At 37.7% G+C, this 15,491-nt stretch overlaps 2 protein-coding genes across 7 annotated transcripts in view; one reads left to right on the forward strand and one right to left on the reverse strand.

Moving 5' to 3' along the window:
* LOC127451875 (cytosolic Fe-S cluster assembly factor narfl-like) lies at window positions 1–13,174 on the reverse strand. 5 transcript variants are annotated; one of them, XM_051716904.1, is made up of 11 exons: window positions 13,075–13,174; window positions 12,170–12,265; window positions 11,797–11,940; window positions 9,409–9,541; window positions 9,164–9,298; window positions 6,641–6,759; window positions 5,640–5,769; window positions 5,475–5,547; window positions 4,791–4,928; window positions 2,152–2,309; window positions 1–1,145 (listed from the first exon to the last, which is right to left on the reverse strand). In XM_051716904.1, the coding sequence occupies exons 1-11, from the start codon at window positions 13,138–13,140 to the stop codon at window positions 904–906; spliced, it is 1,434 nt and encodes a 477-aa protein (XP_051572864.1). In that variant the 5' UTR covers window positions 13,141–13,174; the 3' UTR covers window positions 1–903. The 5 variants fall into 5 exon arrangements, with proteins under 5 accessions (XP_051572864.1, XP_051572863.1, XP_051572867.1 ...); XM_051716903.1 differs by having other exon boundaries at window positions 9,409–9,544; XM_051716907.1 differs by lacking the exon at window positions 13,075–13,174 and adding an exon at window positions 10,552–10,585.
* Window positions 12,907–15,491, forward strand: part of LOC127451870 (hexosaminidase D-like) — a 25,907-nt gene continuing 23,322 nt past the window's right edge. Inside the window, exon 1 of one of the 2 annotated variants that reach the window (XM_051716896.1) lies at window positions 12,907–12,969. The gene's annotated coding sequence lies outside the window, so the exon portion shown is untranslated. The remainder of the gene's footprint in view (window positions 12,970–15,491) is intronic. The other variant, XM_051716894.1, reaches the window with a different exon arrangement.

A 15,491-nucleotide genomic window follows, 5' to 3' on the forward strand; every position in this document is an offset into this window, starting at 1 on the left:
TAAAATCAGGCACTTTATTATTAACAAAAAAATGAAAACAGTAAATAAATTCACAAATACATGAAAAATGTTATATATACATGGAATGATTACATACATAATTATGTTATTATCATAACCAAAATACATTCTTAAGAAAACAGAAAATATTGTTTTTGGTGCATACAACCATAAATTCTAGCAGGATCACTTTAGACAAGACACTCTTTTGCATTCATAATGTTCAGGTATCACACATCAAAAATAAAATAAAAAATGATAATAATAATAATAATAAAAAGAAACTATAAATGAAAATGTATGGCAATGTTAAAAAAAACAAAATCAAACGGTGGGTCTTATCAAGATGTATGGCTAAAATAATATGCAAAGGCCTCTTTGATATGAAAAAAAAAAAAAAGCATGTCCCAACCAGACATTTTCAGCATTTGCTTTTAATATTTGCTTGAGGAAAACATACTTAATCAGTCTGTTCAATTATTTCCATATTTGTACAACACATGATTATGAGTGTTAAGCTGGTGTAGTGTCAAATCCATGCTAAAGATGGACTTAAAGGGATAGTTCACCCATAAATTAAAATTCTGTCATTATTTACTAACCCTCATGTTGTTTTAAACCCCTACATCTTTCTTCAGTGGAACACTAAATATGATATGCAGAATGGTAGTCACCATTTATTTTCAGTGAAAAATGCAATAAAATGTGCATGGTGACTGAGGCTAACATTCTGCTTAACATTTCCTGTGTACTCCACAGAAAAAAGGAAGTCATATTGGTTTCAAACAACAAGAGGGTGAGTAAATGATGACAGAATTTTCATTTGTGGGTGAACTGTTCCTTTGAAAGGTCCAAACAAACAACAGAAATTGTTAATCAGTGTCTCAGAAACATCTAGGCTCTTCACCACTTTATACTGAGTCCACTGGTGTTTTTTTCTACTGCGTGGTACTGTGTGTGGAGTAACAGTCTGGCTTTCTCCTCTCCAACGCTTTCTAACCAGCTGTGGTAAAGTTCAGCCACTCGTGTGTCCTCCTCAGGCGTCGAGGTGCGTTCAGCGCCATACAATTCTTCTACCTGCTGAAGCAACTCCTTTTTGGATTGTTCTGATGACGGCTTGAGCTGCCCTCCGCCATTAAGGCATCCTAAAAATTTAAGTAAGAAAAAATTAGTGAATCAGATTGATATCACTGACCCACTAAACAAACACTATCCAAATTTTGGAATAGACGATATTCAAAAGTACTCTAGCAAAGGATTCAAATACTGAACAGTAAGGTCCTACTGTCATTTATTTGGTGTGTGCTAAAGCAAGCATCACTATTATTATTGCTCATACTTCGGGCTAGGGGTTTGTTCAAATCTCTAACTCCAAATATTAGCTAAACATGTGCTACAGACATAAATGATACCTTAAATAATGTGGCTTGTCAAGGAGAGATGTGCTAATAGTTTTCTAAGTAATCGATGTCGAATTTTGCATGGACAAGTCCCACTCAAGAAAATATCAACAACTGTTAAAAGTTGAAAATTCTCTCAACATTTACTCAGCCTCATTTCATCCCAGAAGTGTATGACTTTCTTCTGCTTAACACAAGGATTTTTAGAAGAATATTTCAGCTCTGTAGGTCCCTATAATGCAAGTGAATGTTAACCAAAACTTTTAGGCTCAAAAAAAGCACATTAAGGGAGCATAAATGTAATCGATAAGACTCCAGTAGTTAAATTCTTTGACTATAAATTCTCCTCCCTGCCCAGTAGGTGGCGATGTGCAATGAGAATTACCAAAAACAAAAGAAGAAAAATGTGAAAGTGAAAGTGGAGATTTATAGTAAACAATATACTTAAATATTGACTGTTTCTCTGCCGCACTTATGTCGCTTCTGAAGATATGGATTTAACCCCTATATGGATTACTTTTATGCTGCCTTTTTATGCTTTTTTTAGCTTCAAAGTTTTGGACCCTGTTGACTTGCATTTTATGGACCTACAGAGCTGAGATATTCTTTTAAAAATCTTTCTTTGTGTTCAGCAGAAGAAAGAAAGTCATACACATCTGGGAGGGTATGAGGATGAGTAAATGATGAAAGACTTTTAATTTTTGCGTGAACTATCCCTGTAAGAACTTTGCAGAATTTCTTTACGTCTCACCTGATGGACATGCCATTACTTCTACAAAGTGATAAGGTGATTTCCCTCTTTTCAGCTTCTGCACCAGGTTCTGAATGTTCCGGAAGCCATAGACAGCAGCAAACTGCAACAGAACTGTACCATCCTTCTCTAGAGTCACTTCCTGGAAGTCCTTGTTTCTGTTAGAAACAACAGAAAAATTACAAATACAAATGAAGGATTACAAGGAATTGTTAAATACAATCAATTAAAATAATTAATTGACCTATTTAACAAAGAAATGCATAATATTCCCTTTAAAAAAGTAATGTAGTGCTACCATATTACGATGATGTTATCAAGTGATATACTGTATACTAAAGTCAGACCAATATGTCGGTTTTACAGATTAATCGGTGCTGATAGTTTCTTTCTGGAACTTGACACCTTGCGGGGATTTGTTGTATCTAAATCTTTTATCATTGACAATATCTATTCATATTTTTATTCTCACTTCAATGCATATTTTGCTATTTTGATTAGATATACCCCCCCCTCAAAAAAAAAAAAAAAAAAAAAAAAAAAAAATATATATATATATATATATATATATATATATATATATATATATATATATATATATATATATATATATATATACACACACACATACATGCATACACCGATGTGCCAAAACATTATGACCACTCACAGGTGAAGAGAATAACGTTGATCATCTCCTAACAAGGCCACATGTCAAGGTCTGGGTAGATTAGATGGTAAGCAAACAATCAGTTCTTGTAGTCAATGTGTTGAATGCAGGAGAAATGGGCAGGAGTAAAGACCTGAGCAACTCTGACAAGGGCCCAATTGTTATGGCCAGACCACTGGGTCAGAGCATCTGTGGGGTGCTCTGACACGTGCCACCTGCCTAAACATCATTGCAGACCAGGTACACCCTTTCATGGTAATGGTATTCCCTGATGGCAGTGGCTTATTTCAGCAGGATAATGCGTCCTGCCACACTGCACAAATTGTTCAGGAAGGATTTGAGGAACATGATGAAGAGTTCAAGGTGTTGCCCTGGCCTCCACATTCCCCAGATCTCAACAAGTCCGATCCATGGCTGCTCCACCTCGCAACTTACAAGACTTGAAGGATCTGCTGCTAATGTCTTGGTGCCAGATACCACAGGACACCTTCAGGGGTCTTGCAGAGTCCATGCCTTGGCGGGTCGGCGCTGTTTTGGTGGTACGTGGAGGACCAACAGCTTATTAGGCAGATGGTCATGATGGTCTGGTTCATCAGTGTATATGTATATGTCAGAAGTTTACACACACCTTAGCCAAATACATTTAAACTCAGTTTTTCACAAATCCTGACATTTAATCGTAGAAAACTTTTGCCTGTAGTTATCGGTATCTGCAAAATCGGTTGACCATGGTAATGCATACCATGATGTATAATAAACCAATAATTTGTCAGAACTGGAAGTGGTAGCAAAAAAGACTGGTGCGAACAGTAAACCAAACCTGTAGTTAGCTAACCCAACAGTCCTCAAATGTTAGCCGTTACCTTTAAAAGGTCTGGTTAAGCTAAACTAAATTTTGTGCTGCGCTGTTGGCTGTCAAATCGCAATGGAAAAAACCAAGGGCTTCACTTTTATCAGATTCCATCAACAGATCTGACTGGACTGAAGAGATCATTTCCGGGACATCCAAAAATGCTTAACATGAAAAACGCTTAACGTGGCTTAGTGTACTAAAACAGTGATATTTAAAGACCAAATTCTGTATGCATCTTATTAATGATTCATACTATATACAGAGAAGCAGATGAGCCCAGAATTAACACGCAAAGTTGCACGTTAAGTGTTTTCCTCCCATAGAAAACTCGTCATAAAGAAAATGCTTAACGTGGCTTAATGTACTATAATAACGTGCATACTGAATTTGGTGTTCAAATATCACTGTTTTAGTACATTAAGCTACATTAAGCGTTTTCTTTATAACGGTTTTCTATGGGAGGAAATCGCTTAACGTGCAACTTGCGCATTGCGTTCAGATTCTGGGCTCATCTGCTTCTCTGTACATAGTATGCATCATCAGTAACATGCATACTGAATTTGGTGTTCAAATATTACTGTTTTAGTACATTAAGCCATGTTAAGCGTTTTTTACGTTAAGCGTTTTAGAATGGCCCTCATTTCCAACTCGGCTTTTCAGCAAACATTTTATTGCAGGCATGTTACAGGCATGTTATTAACTCGGAATTTCATTTAATGGATTATTATAACTAGCTATGTTACTTGCAATATTGTACCCAAACCTGAAGGCTAATTTTATTCAATATTATCTTTTAGCAATATTCAGAGGAACTAGCTAGTGCTAGCCGACTAATCTGTCAAATCTAACACAACAGTTTGCCGGCTTTCTGCCACCGCTTACTGCGCATGCACTGCAATGTTTGTAAACAGTGGGATTGGTCTATACAACAGTACTGAACGATTACTTTTTCATATACCATAGTATTTACAAGTACTCCCAAGTTCTTCAAAGTATACAGTGGTATTACTACGATACATGTACAAAAAAAAATGCACGATTACCATGGTGCGCGCACAAAAACTTAGTATTATGCTAAAAATTCTAAAACATTTTAATGGGTCAATTCAGACTTACTTCATTGTCTTGTATGTAAGTTCCTCTATTTCAACCCCGAAGAGTTGTTTGGCTGCATGTTTGCATATGTGATGAAGATACCCTCCTGATCCACTTCCTGCATGACTCAGCAACTCCTCTCCACATACATTACTGAACCTAAAGCAACACACATAATGGGGCCTGCGTAGCTCAGTGGTAAAATACGCTGGCTACCAACCCTGGAGTTCGCTAGCTCGCTAGTTCGAATCCCAGGGCGTGCTGAGTGACTCCAGCCAGGTCTCCTAAGCAACCAAATTGGCCCGGTTGCTAGGGAGGGTAGAGTCACATGGGGTAAACTCCTCGTGGTCACTATAATGTGGTTCGTTCTCGGTGGAGTGCGTGGCGAGTTCGTGGCGTGAAGCCTCCACACGTGCTATGTCTCCTTGGCAACACGCTCAACAAGCCACGTGATAAGATGCACGGGTTGACTCTCTAAGACGGGGAGGCAACTGGGATTCGTCCTCCACCACCCGGACTGAGGCAAATCACTAAGCGACCACGAGGACTTAAAAGCACATTGGGAATTGGGCATTCCAAATTGGGAGGAGAAAAAAAACAACAACAACAAAAAAAAAAAAAACACACATACACACCAAGAAATTCCCATGTGTTTTCTCCTTAAAGGGGTCATGTATTATAACTTTTTTATCATTCAGAACTCACATTGAGTCTAGAGGTGCCGGTTCCACGTCCCTCAAAAAAACATTCTGCTCTTCCAACATCTTCAGAACTTCACCTGTGAACAAACCACACAGATGAGGGGCTGAGCCACATTCTTGCAACACATTTCACTTAGTTCATCCTTTTAATGATTTTACATTAACACACCTGAAGTGATGACACAGTCCACCTCTCTAGTCTCATACTTGCTCAGGTAGAAGTCTGGTCTTGAGGCCTCCAACTTCTTATCATAGCAAGGCATCACAGTCACATGGTAGATGTTCTGTGGTGAAACTCCCTATCAAAGCAGAGGATTTATATTGCAGATCCACATGGACATGGTTGTAGATATTGCATCAAACAGTTTAAAGGTACAAAAGGAAACACTGGCTTAAATTGTGAGAGGCATTTGTCACAAAGACAGTTTCTTGCTCTCTGAACAGAAGTTTAAAAAGTGGGGTCCAAAAGTCTATGACCACACTGAAAATCTGGGATTTTTTTCCATGTAAATAAACGTTTGTTTTTTTCTCTAGGGGTGGGAATCACAAGGTAAATAGCGATACGATATAATATCGATATATAAATTCAATTCAAAACTACAATATACTGCAACATTTCACAGAATGTTTCTCATTCATCTTCAACTGACTTAAGAGAACTGTCGCCAAATCCCCAAATGCATTGTTTTAGTTTATTTCCTAATATCTATGTACAATGCAAAGCCATAAGCATATAAGACCATAATGGCTCCCTATTTCTGTGGTTAGGTCAATGTAGTTAGTCTTTCAAAAAACAAATTATAGTATTTATGAATACAACAGTAGCCTAAACACTTTAAAAACATTATTTATTACAACACAGTTTCAATACACAAAAGTATAATAGATTTTACCTAAAAGGTTAGCCTATTTTATATAATACTAACATTTATGTCAAAATACCTCAGTTAATGTTACTACTATAAAATCAGAAAACATTTTAGTAAGGAAGGGTGATTATGGGTAAAGCATGAAAACTGCACCTTCTAAGGGACTGTTGTTAAATTCCTAGGTTTGGTCAAGAGACATTTTTTTTCCCCATCACCATAATGTTAAAGTGGAAAAAGTTAATAATAATATCGATATTTGGAATGCAAATTTACTGGGCTTTTATGACCTGTATTTTAGTACCTTCTGAGCGGCGAAGTAACCCTTGACTAGAGATCCCATCATCTGCTGAGGTGAGCGGGTCGTACTGATATAAGGGAGGATAAATTCCCCATGAGTCTTCTCAGCATAACAAATCCACCCTGAATGAACATTTAACAAGAAGGTCACTTAACAAGAATAAAATCTCAGCAGGGAACAGATGTTAAGTCGGATGGCTTGGTCCCATAATAAAACACACTACCAAACATGGCAGAAAATAAAAGTAAGAAAACTTTTTGCAGAGCTATCTACATATATGCTCTTATTAGCCAAAACATTATGACCACCTGCCTAATACGCTGTTGGTCCTCCGCGTGCCGCCAAAACAGCACCGGCCCGCCGAGGCATGGACTCTACAAGACCCATGAAGGTGTCCTGTGGTATCTGGCACCAAGACATTAGCAGTAGATCCTTCAAGTTCTGTAAGTTACGAGGTGAAGCCGCCGTAGATCGGACTTGTTGGTCCAGCACATCCCACAGATGCTCAATCGGATGCAAAGCCATAAGAGGAATTTGGAGGCCAGGGCAACATCTTGAACTCTTCATCATATTCCTCAAACCATTCCCGTACAATATGTGCAGTGTGGCAGGATGCATTATCCTGCTGAAAGAGGCCACTGCCATCAGTACCTGGTCTGCAACGATGTTTAGATAGGTGGCACGTGTCAAATTGACATCCACCCAGGGTTTCCCAGCAGAACATTGCCCAGAGCATCACACTCCCTCCAACGGCATGTCATCTTCCCACAGTGCATCCTGGTGCCATCACTTCCCCAGGTAAATGCTGCACACGTACACGGCCGTCCATGTGATGTAAAAGAAAATGGGACTCATCGGACCAAGCGACCTTCTTCCACTGCTCCAAGGTCCAGTTTCAATGCTCGCATGCCCATTGTAGGCACTTTCGATGGTGGACAGGGGTCATCATGGGCACTCTGACCGGTCTCTGGCTACGTAGCCCCATACGCAGCAGGGTGCGATACACTGTGTATTATGACACATTCCTCCTGTAACCATCATTAGCATTTTCTGTGACTTGTGCCACAGTAAACCTTCTGTCAGTTTGGACCAGACGGGATAGCCTTCATTGTCCTCGTGCTTCGATGAGCCTTGGGCACTCAACACCCTGTCGCCGGTTTGTCCCTCCTCAGACAGCTGTCAGTAGATACTCACCACTGCTGACCGGGAAGCACCCCACAGATGCTCTGATCCAGTGGTCTGGCCATAACAATTTGGCCCTTGTCAAAGTCGCTCTGGTCTTTACTCCTGCATTCAACACTTTGACTACGAGAACTGATTGTTCACTTACCCTCTAATCTACCCAGACCTTGACATGTGGCCTTGTTAGGAGATTATTAACGTTATTTGCTTCACCTTTGAGTGGTCATAATGTTTTGCTGCATAGGTGTATTTATATATGCTCTGGAAAAAATTAAGAGACCACTGCAAAATTATCAGTTTCTCTGGATTTACTATTTATAGGTATGTGTTGGAGTAAAATGAACATTTTTGTTTTATTCTTTAAAGTACTGGCAAAATTTCTCCCAAATTTCAAATAAAAATATTGTCATTTAGAGCATTTATTTGCAGAAAATGACAACTGGTCAAAATAACCTTGAATAATGCAAAGAAAACAAGTTCATATTCATTTTTAAACAACACAATCCTAATGTTTTAAGTTAGGAAGAGTTCAGAAACCCTGATTTTCAGTCACAGCTTTCATGCGTCTTGGCATGCTCTCTACCAGTCTTTCACATTGCTGTTGGGTGAATTTATGCCACTCCTGGCGCAAAAATTCAAGCAGCTCGGCTTCGTTTGATGGCTTGTGGCCATCCATCTTCCTCTTGACCACATTCCAGAGGTTACATATCCTAAACATATATATTTATATACAGTATATATATACACACACACTTACACAGTACTGTGCAAAGGTTTTAGGTGCTTGTGAAAAATGTTGCATAGTGAGGATGTCTTCAAAAATAATGACATAAATAGTTTTCATTTATCACTTAATGTCATACAAGTCCAGTAAACATAAAAAAAGCTAAATCAATATTCAGTGTGACCACCTTTACCTTTAAAACAGCCCCAATTCTCCTAGGTACACCTGGACACAGTTTTTCTTGGTTGTTGGCAGATAGGATGTTCCAAGCTTCTTGGAGAATTCGCCACAGTTCTTCTGTCTATTTAGTCTGTCTCAATTGCTTCTGTCTCTTTATGTAATCTCAGACTGACATCGATGTTCAGTGGGGGTTTTGTGGGGACCATGCCATTTGTTGCAGGGCTCCCTGTTCTTCTATTCAATTCTATTTGCAAAAGAAATGTTTGGGAGTCTAAAATGTATATTTTCTACTGACACACTAAAGCTGAAAATATAAATAACCATCTTTAGACAAATGTTTTTGTGAAGCATCTTATGTGCCTAAAACTTCTGCACAGTACTATATATATATATATATATATATATATGTTTAGGATATGTAAGGGCTGAAAAAAGATTACCTGGACAGGCAGACGCCAGCATTGGTAAGGCTTTCTTATCCACGTCCTTCCGATTGAATCGCTCTAGAAACTCTCTCTGGCTCTCTAACAGACTGAAAGACCGACTGAAGCCGGTTTCGAACACATGATGAACACCTAAAAAAAAAAATCAGAATAGCATTTCCATGCAAGTTATCTGATCTCTTAGTAAGTTTATGACCCGTAACATAAATTCCAAGCAAAAACTGTTTTTTTTCTCTTCTCACCCAAGTTCTTCAGGAAGCTGGTGAGTCTAAGAGCGACCTCACTGCTGCTGAGACCGTAGTGTGCAGCGAGTGAAGCTCTTGACTGTGGCGATACAGACACCACCACCACTTTCTGCTCACTACTGCTAACCTGCTGCTTAGAGACACATGTTGCAGTTGTAATTTTAGAGAGAAAACCTCAATATTACAAAAAGCAATTTAAAGTAGAACATATTAAAATACTGTACAGCCATTTTTTATTAATGGTAAATTCCTCCCAATTACTTTCTAGATACATTTTCCTGGTCTAATTGTGCATGAATCACTGGTGAATGTTATTCAAAAGAAATAAAATGTTAAATCTCTGTAATCTTTGTTCACTGAAAAAAATAATGAGGTTAAAGTTTTTGCACACAGTTTTTCTAAGTACATTTTAATGGGATAAAATTGAGTATTAAGTCTACTTAATCTACTTCATGACATAATATTAACTGAAGTAAAAGAGAATACATTTAACTTAATTTCAGTAACTTTTACTTACAAATCTGACGTATATGGTATTTAAATAAGCTTGATAAAATCTAAATGAAATTTTTACTAGAACATTCCACATTTTGAACTTTCATTATTAACATGTTAAATCATGTACTACATGACATGTTGATGGTTTTATTGGTGAATTATTCATTATTCAAAAGATATAAAATGTTAAATTCCCGTAATCTTTGTACACACTGAAAAAAAATAAAAAATTTACTTTGTGTTTATTTCGCAAGTTTTTGCACACAGTTTTTTAGTTTTTAGTTTAACATTTTCAGTGTTAAAATTCTTTCTCCTATTCCAGATTAATATGCAGCGACAACTACTGTATAAGTAAGCCATTTATAGGTTAATTTTCTCAAAAACTGTAAACATTATGTCTCTGTGGCGTTATAAAATTTCCAGTTTGATTTGAGTGGCCCATCCCAACAACATTACTCAACCAAAGGAGTGAGTTGGGACTATCAAACTTCTTGAACAACATCAGACATTCGGAAAGCCGTTTTGAAAACATTGTTTATTTTTGCAATTCCATTCGGTGGCGCTAGTGTTGCAGAAATTACATACTTCAGCTTTAAAGGAATAGTTTACCCAACAATGAAAATTTATTGATAATTTACTCACCCTCAGGCCATCCAAGATGTATCTGACGTTCTTTCTTCATCAAAACAAAATTGAAGACTTTACTTATAATACTTATACAATACTTAATACAATACTTATTTACTTTTTAACTACAAATGTTCGCTTCCGTACATTTCTGTGACTGCTCATGAGAGGGATGACGTAAACTCGTTGGGAAGGTCGCGCGTCACGTGGAGGAGGAGTCAGGAAGAGCATCATTGTTTACATTGGGTTTTTTTTAATTATTATTATTATTTGGACATTTTTTTTTTTTTATATATATATTTTTTAATTGTTTTAGACTGTTTTGGTTTGTGAACGGCACTTGGTCTTGTTTGTGCAAGTTTCTCTTGTAAAAAAATGACACGCTTCCTGACTCCTCCTCCACGTGACGCGTGACCTTCCCAACGAGCTTACGTCATCCCTCTCATGAGCGCACGTCACAGAGATGTACGGAAGCAAACATTTGTAGTTAAAAGGTAAATAAGTATTGTTTTGTTTCTAAAATATTATCAATCGTTTGCGTTCAGAAGAACTTTATTTGTCGACTGGTGTAGTGTGGATTATTTTGATGCACCCTAAATATGCATTTTGGACCGTCAAAAAATGGAGGACATTCACTTGCATTGTTTAAAGGAGGAGGCCTGAAATGAAATCCTAAAAGTCTTAAATTCTGTTTTGATGAAGAAAGAAACTCAGATACATCTTGGATGGCCTGAGGGTGAGTAAATTATCAACAAATTTTCATTTTTGGGTGAACTATTCCTTTAAGTAAAATTTACATCTTTTATTTACCACTGACATTTACTTTAGGATTATTACACAATGACGCCTCGTAAAAATAACAGCTAATCATAAATCATATTTACTTATAAACTAAAGCATTCTTTTTTACAAGTTTGAATTAAAAACAAATGTTGTATTTACTTGTTCTAACTAACTTGTTCAATCAATGTACAAAGTACGGAATCTTTTCTGCTATATTTACTTCACCACAAAATCTCTTTTTTTTTTTTTTTTTCAGTGTACTTTGTCTAACATTTTTCAGCCCCTCCACTCCAACTAACTAGCTTCATTCTGGTATGGAACCCATCCTTCATTTTTGTTTTTTTGCTTGTTAAATACCCAGTTTCAATCAGAAATGCATAGTATTATATCAGTAAAATGGGTTGTGACCACTGTTTCATGCTGACTTTAAATTGAGGTATGTGAAGCAACAATGTAAATTTGATGTACATAATGTACCTTATTATGACGTAGCACACGATATAGTTCCTCATGACTCTGTTGGGTTATAAGGACACTTTCTGCAGATGTAATGCAGCCACTGCATGCGAGGCAGTCATTTAGAGTAATCTTTGCCTTCTCCAACTTTTGCCTTTGGCCATCCTGTTAAAAGAGCAAATATCTGATTTCCTGTCTAAAGCACAAACATGCTTGACAGAGAAAAAATAGACACTATTTAAAAAATGTTCTTACCATCATCAAATTTACAACAAAGAAAAATAAAATGACTACTCTATCAGAAAAACAATATTGAATTTAGAAGTTTCTTGTGTAAAATAGACACAACCGTACAATACTGACTCTAAATAAATGTCACATGATTTCTACTCACCTGCTGGACCTGAAAATAACTGCCATCATCTTCTATTTGAATTTTGGCCACAGATCTTCCCTGTTTCTTCTCCACCTTCACTGGCTTCACACATTCCTATGAAAATTGAAATAAAATGAATTTATACTCCAAAACCCAACGCACTCAAACTGACCCAGTGGCTCACAAATGCTGTCTAGGTAGGGAGCACACTGGGTTTTGAGACAGAGTAACTCTCTGTTAAAGGTAGACTGATATATCGGTTTTACCGATTAATCGGTGCCGATAGTTGCTTTTTGGAACTATCGGATATCTGCAAAAATTTGTCGATAGTTGCCGATAGTTTTTTCACCATTTCATAATTCCAAAATAAGAGTCCCTGTGTGTTTCAAGTTTGTTTATACTTAAAAGTCCCACATTATATACCAAATCTGAATTTTTTTCTGGTTATTATTGGGATTTTGGTTGAAAAAAAAAAAAAAACTGCATCTGGGAATGTATTAATTTTGGACTCTTTGCCTTTGCCTGCCATAATAAAGAAAGAATGAGATTTTAAATCCATTTTTAAAAACTATGAGCTGATTAATCAGTTATCGGCCTTTCCCACCACTTTAGTTATCGGTATCGGCAAAATTCACTATCGGTCGACCTCTACTCTCTGTACCTTAAAGAGCTCTAAATAAGCAAGTATAATTGATGCTATGCATTTACAGGATCTGAACATTTTTAGAAATAAATTGCCGGAAGCACGTGACACTTCAAAACACTCCAAAATGTAGTGATCTACTAGTTACATTCTTATGTCTGCTCTTATGGGCTCGGTAAGTAACCCTTTTTTCCTGACACATCAAGCGAAGCTAAAGTAAACATTTGGAATGTATAGTAATGTAACTTTTTAATATAACTGACAGAAATAGACATTTAACCTGAGACGGAGTAATAAAATCATCCAGATCTGTAAGTTGCAGTACTCCGCTGAAATGCGACGCCATTGTGTACAACGTTTTCGGACAGGCCCCGCCCTTTGCTGTGATTGGTAGGAATGCATGAACGAGTTTTCAACTGTCTAATCACAGATTGCCTGAAAGAAGCCCTGACCAATCATAGCAAACACTGGTCAAGTCAGAGGCGTGGCTTGTCGGAACGCTAACGTAACTACAGCTTACTAAGAGGCAAGTGTCTTGTCACGCTTTAGCACATTTAACGTCCCTCCCAGTTTGTGCAATAAAGAATTTTAAAAGGCAGACGAAAGAAGATTTTAGACATTTGAATATAAAGCAACTATACGATAACGGTATTCAAGGCATCTTTAAGGCACTTCATGTCGTATTTCTGAGGATTATTACAATTTAAACCTAAGCAATGTGATTTCATCAAGCTGCAAATACATTTTGAAAGTATCCCAGGTATCGAAATACCAAGTAGTATATCAGTCAAGAATGAATATTCAACATGGAAAAAATAAAATAAAAATAAAAAAATAATGCCCATTCCAAGGGCTCTGCCCTTCGGAGTGAGCTGGGAATTGATACTCATTTTGGAATTACCATATATACGACATATTACGGTAACTCAGGCTGCGTCCGAATGCGGGAAAACGCTGCCTTCTGAGGCTGTATAAGGAGGTAGGATGAAAATAAAATGCCTTTAGAACTGTTCCGAGACCATGTTATTAGTTAATCAGTGTTTTTTAGTTTATTTATTAGCTTAGTACCATGCTTTCGTTTAAGCCATTACTGAAATCATCAAGTCAGCTGCCTCAAAAAGCGCCGTAAAGCTTCGATGTGACGCGCACTTTACTGTCACTTTCAGATAGGGATGGGCGGTACCACATACAGGTGCATCTCAATAAATTAGAATGTTGTGGAAAAGTTCATTTATTTCAGTAATTCAACTCAAATTGTGAAACTCGTGTATTAAATAAATTCAATGCACACAGACTGAAGTAGTTTAAGTCTTTGGTTCTTTTAATTATGATGATTTTGGCTCACATTTAACAAAAACCCACCAATTCACTATCTCAAAAAATTAGAATATGGTGACATGCCAAACAGCTAATCAACTCAAAACACCTGCAAAGGTTTCCTGAGCCTTCAAAATGGTCTCTCAGTTTGGTTCACTAGGCTACACAATCATGGGGAAGACTGCTGATCTGACAGTTGTCCGGAAGACAATCATTGACACCCTTCACAAGGAGTGTAAGCCACAAACATTCATTGCCAAAGAAGCTGGCTGTTCACAGAGTGCTGTATCCAAGCATGTTAACAGAAAGTGGAGTGGAAGGAAAAAGTGTGGAAGAAAAAGATGCACAACCAACCGAGAGAACCGCAGCCTTATGAGGATTGTCAAGCAAAATCGATTCAAGAATTTGCCACCACACACAGACATGTCAAGGAATTTGGCTACAGTTGTCGTATTCCTCTTGTTAAATCACTCCTGAACCACAGACAACGTCAGAGGCGTCTTACCTGGTCTAAGGAGAAGAAGAACTGGACTGTTGCCCAGTGGTCCAAAGTCCTCTTTTCAGATGAGAGCAAGTTTTGTATTTCATTTGGAAACCAAGGTCCTAGAGTCTGGAGGAAGGGTGGAGAAGCTCATAGCCCAAGTTGCTTGAAGTCCAGTGTTAAGTTTCCACAGTCTGTGATGATTTGGGGTGCAATGTCATCTGCTGGTGTTGGTCCATTGTGTTTTTTGAAAACCAAAGTCACTGCACCCGTTTACCAAGAAATTTTGGAGCACTTCATGCTTTCTTCTGCTGACCAGCTTTTTAAAGATGCTGATTTCATTTTCCAGCAGGATTTGGCACCTGCCCACACTGCCAAAAGCACCAAAAGTTGGTTAAATGACCATGGTGTTGGTGTGCTTGACTGGCCAGCAAACTCACCAGACCTGAACCCCATAGAGAATCTATTTATTTTTAGGAGATTATCCCAGGTTTTTAGCTTCATCCAATGCAAGTGAATGGACACCAATTTTTGACGGTCCAAAAAGCACACTTAGTCAGCATCAAAGTAATCCACACTCAAGTAATGCCTACCGAAGTTAATCGATATGTTTGTGTGAAAAACAAATCGCTAATTAAAAAGTTTTTAACTTTAAATCGGCGCTTCCGCCCGCTCTCTGTAGCTGTTTGAATTGACCTAACTCTCGTGTGAAGTACGTTCCTCTGTGGTAAACAGAGCGGAACTGCTGAATTCTCGTGTGAACGCGCCAACATGATAACGTCACGCAACAGCGACGTGAGGCATTCAGAGTTTACAGGAAGCAATATTTTAAAGTTAATAAAGTTTTAATTAGCGATTCGTTTTTCACACAAACGTATCGATTCACTTCAGAAGGCATT

This window comes from Myxocyprinus asiaticus, chromosome 14, assembly GCF_019703515.2.
Source record: "Myxocyprinus asiaticus isolate MX2 ecotype Aquarium Trade chromosome 14, UBuf_Myxa_2, whole genome shotgun sequence".
Taxonomy (NCBI): domain Eukaryota; kingdom Metazoa; phylum Chordata; class Actinopteri; order Cypriniformes; family Catostomidae; genus Myxocyprinus; species Myxocyprinus asiaticus.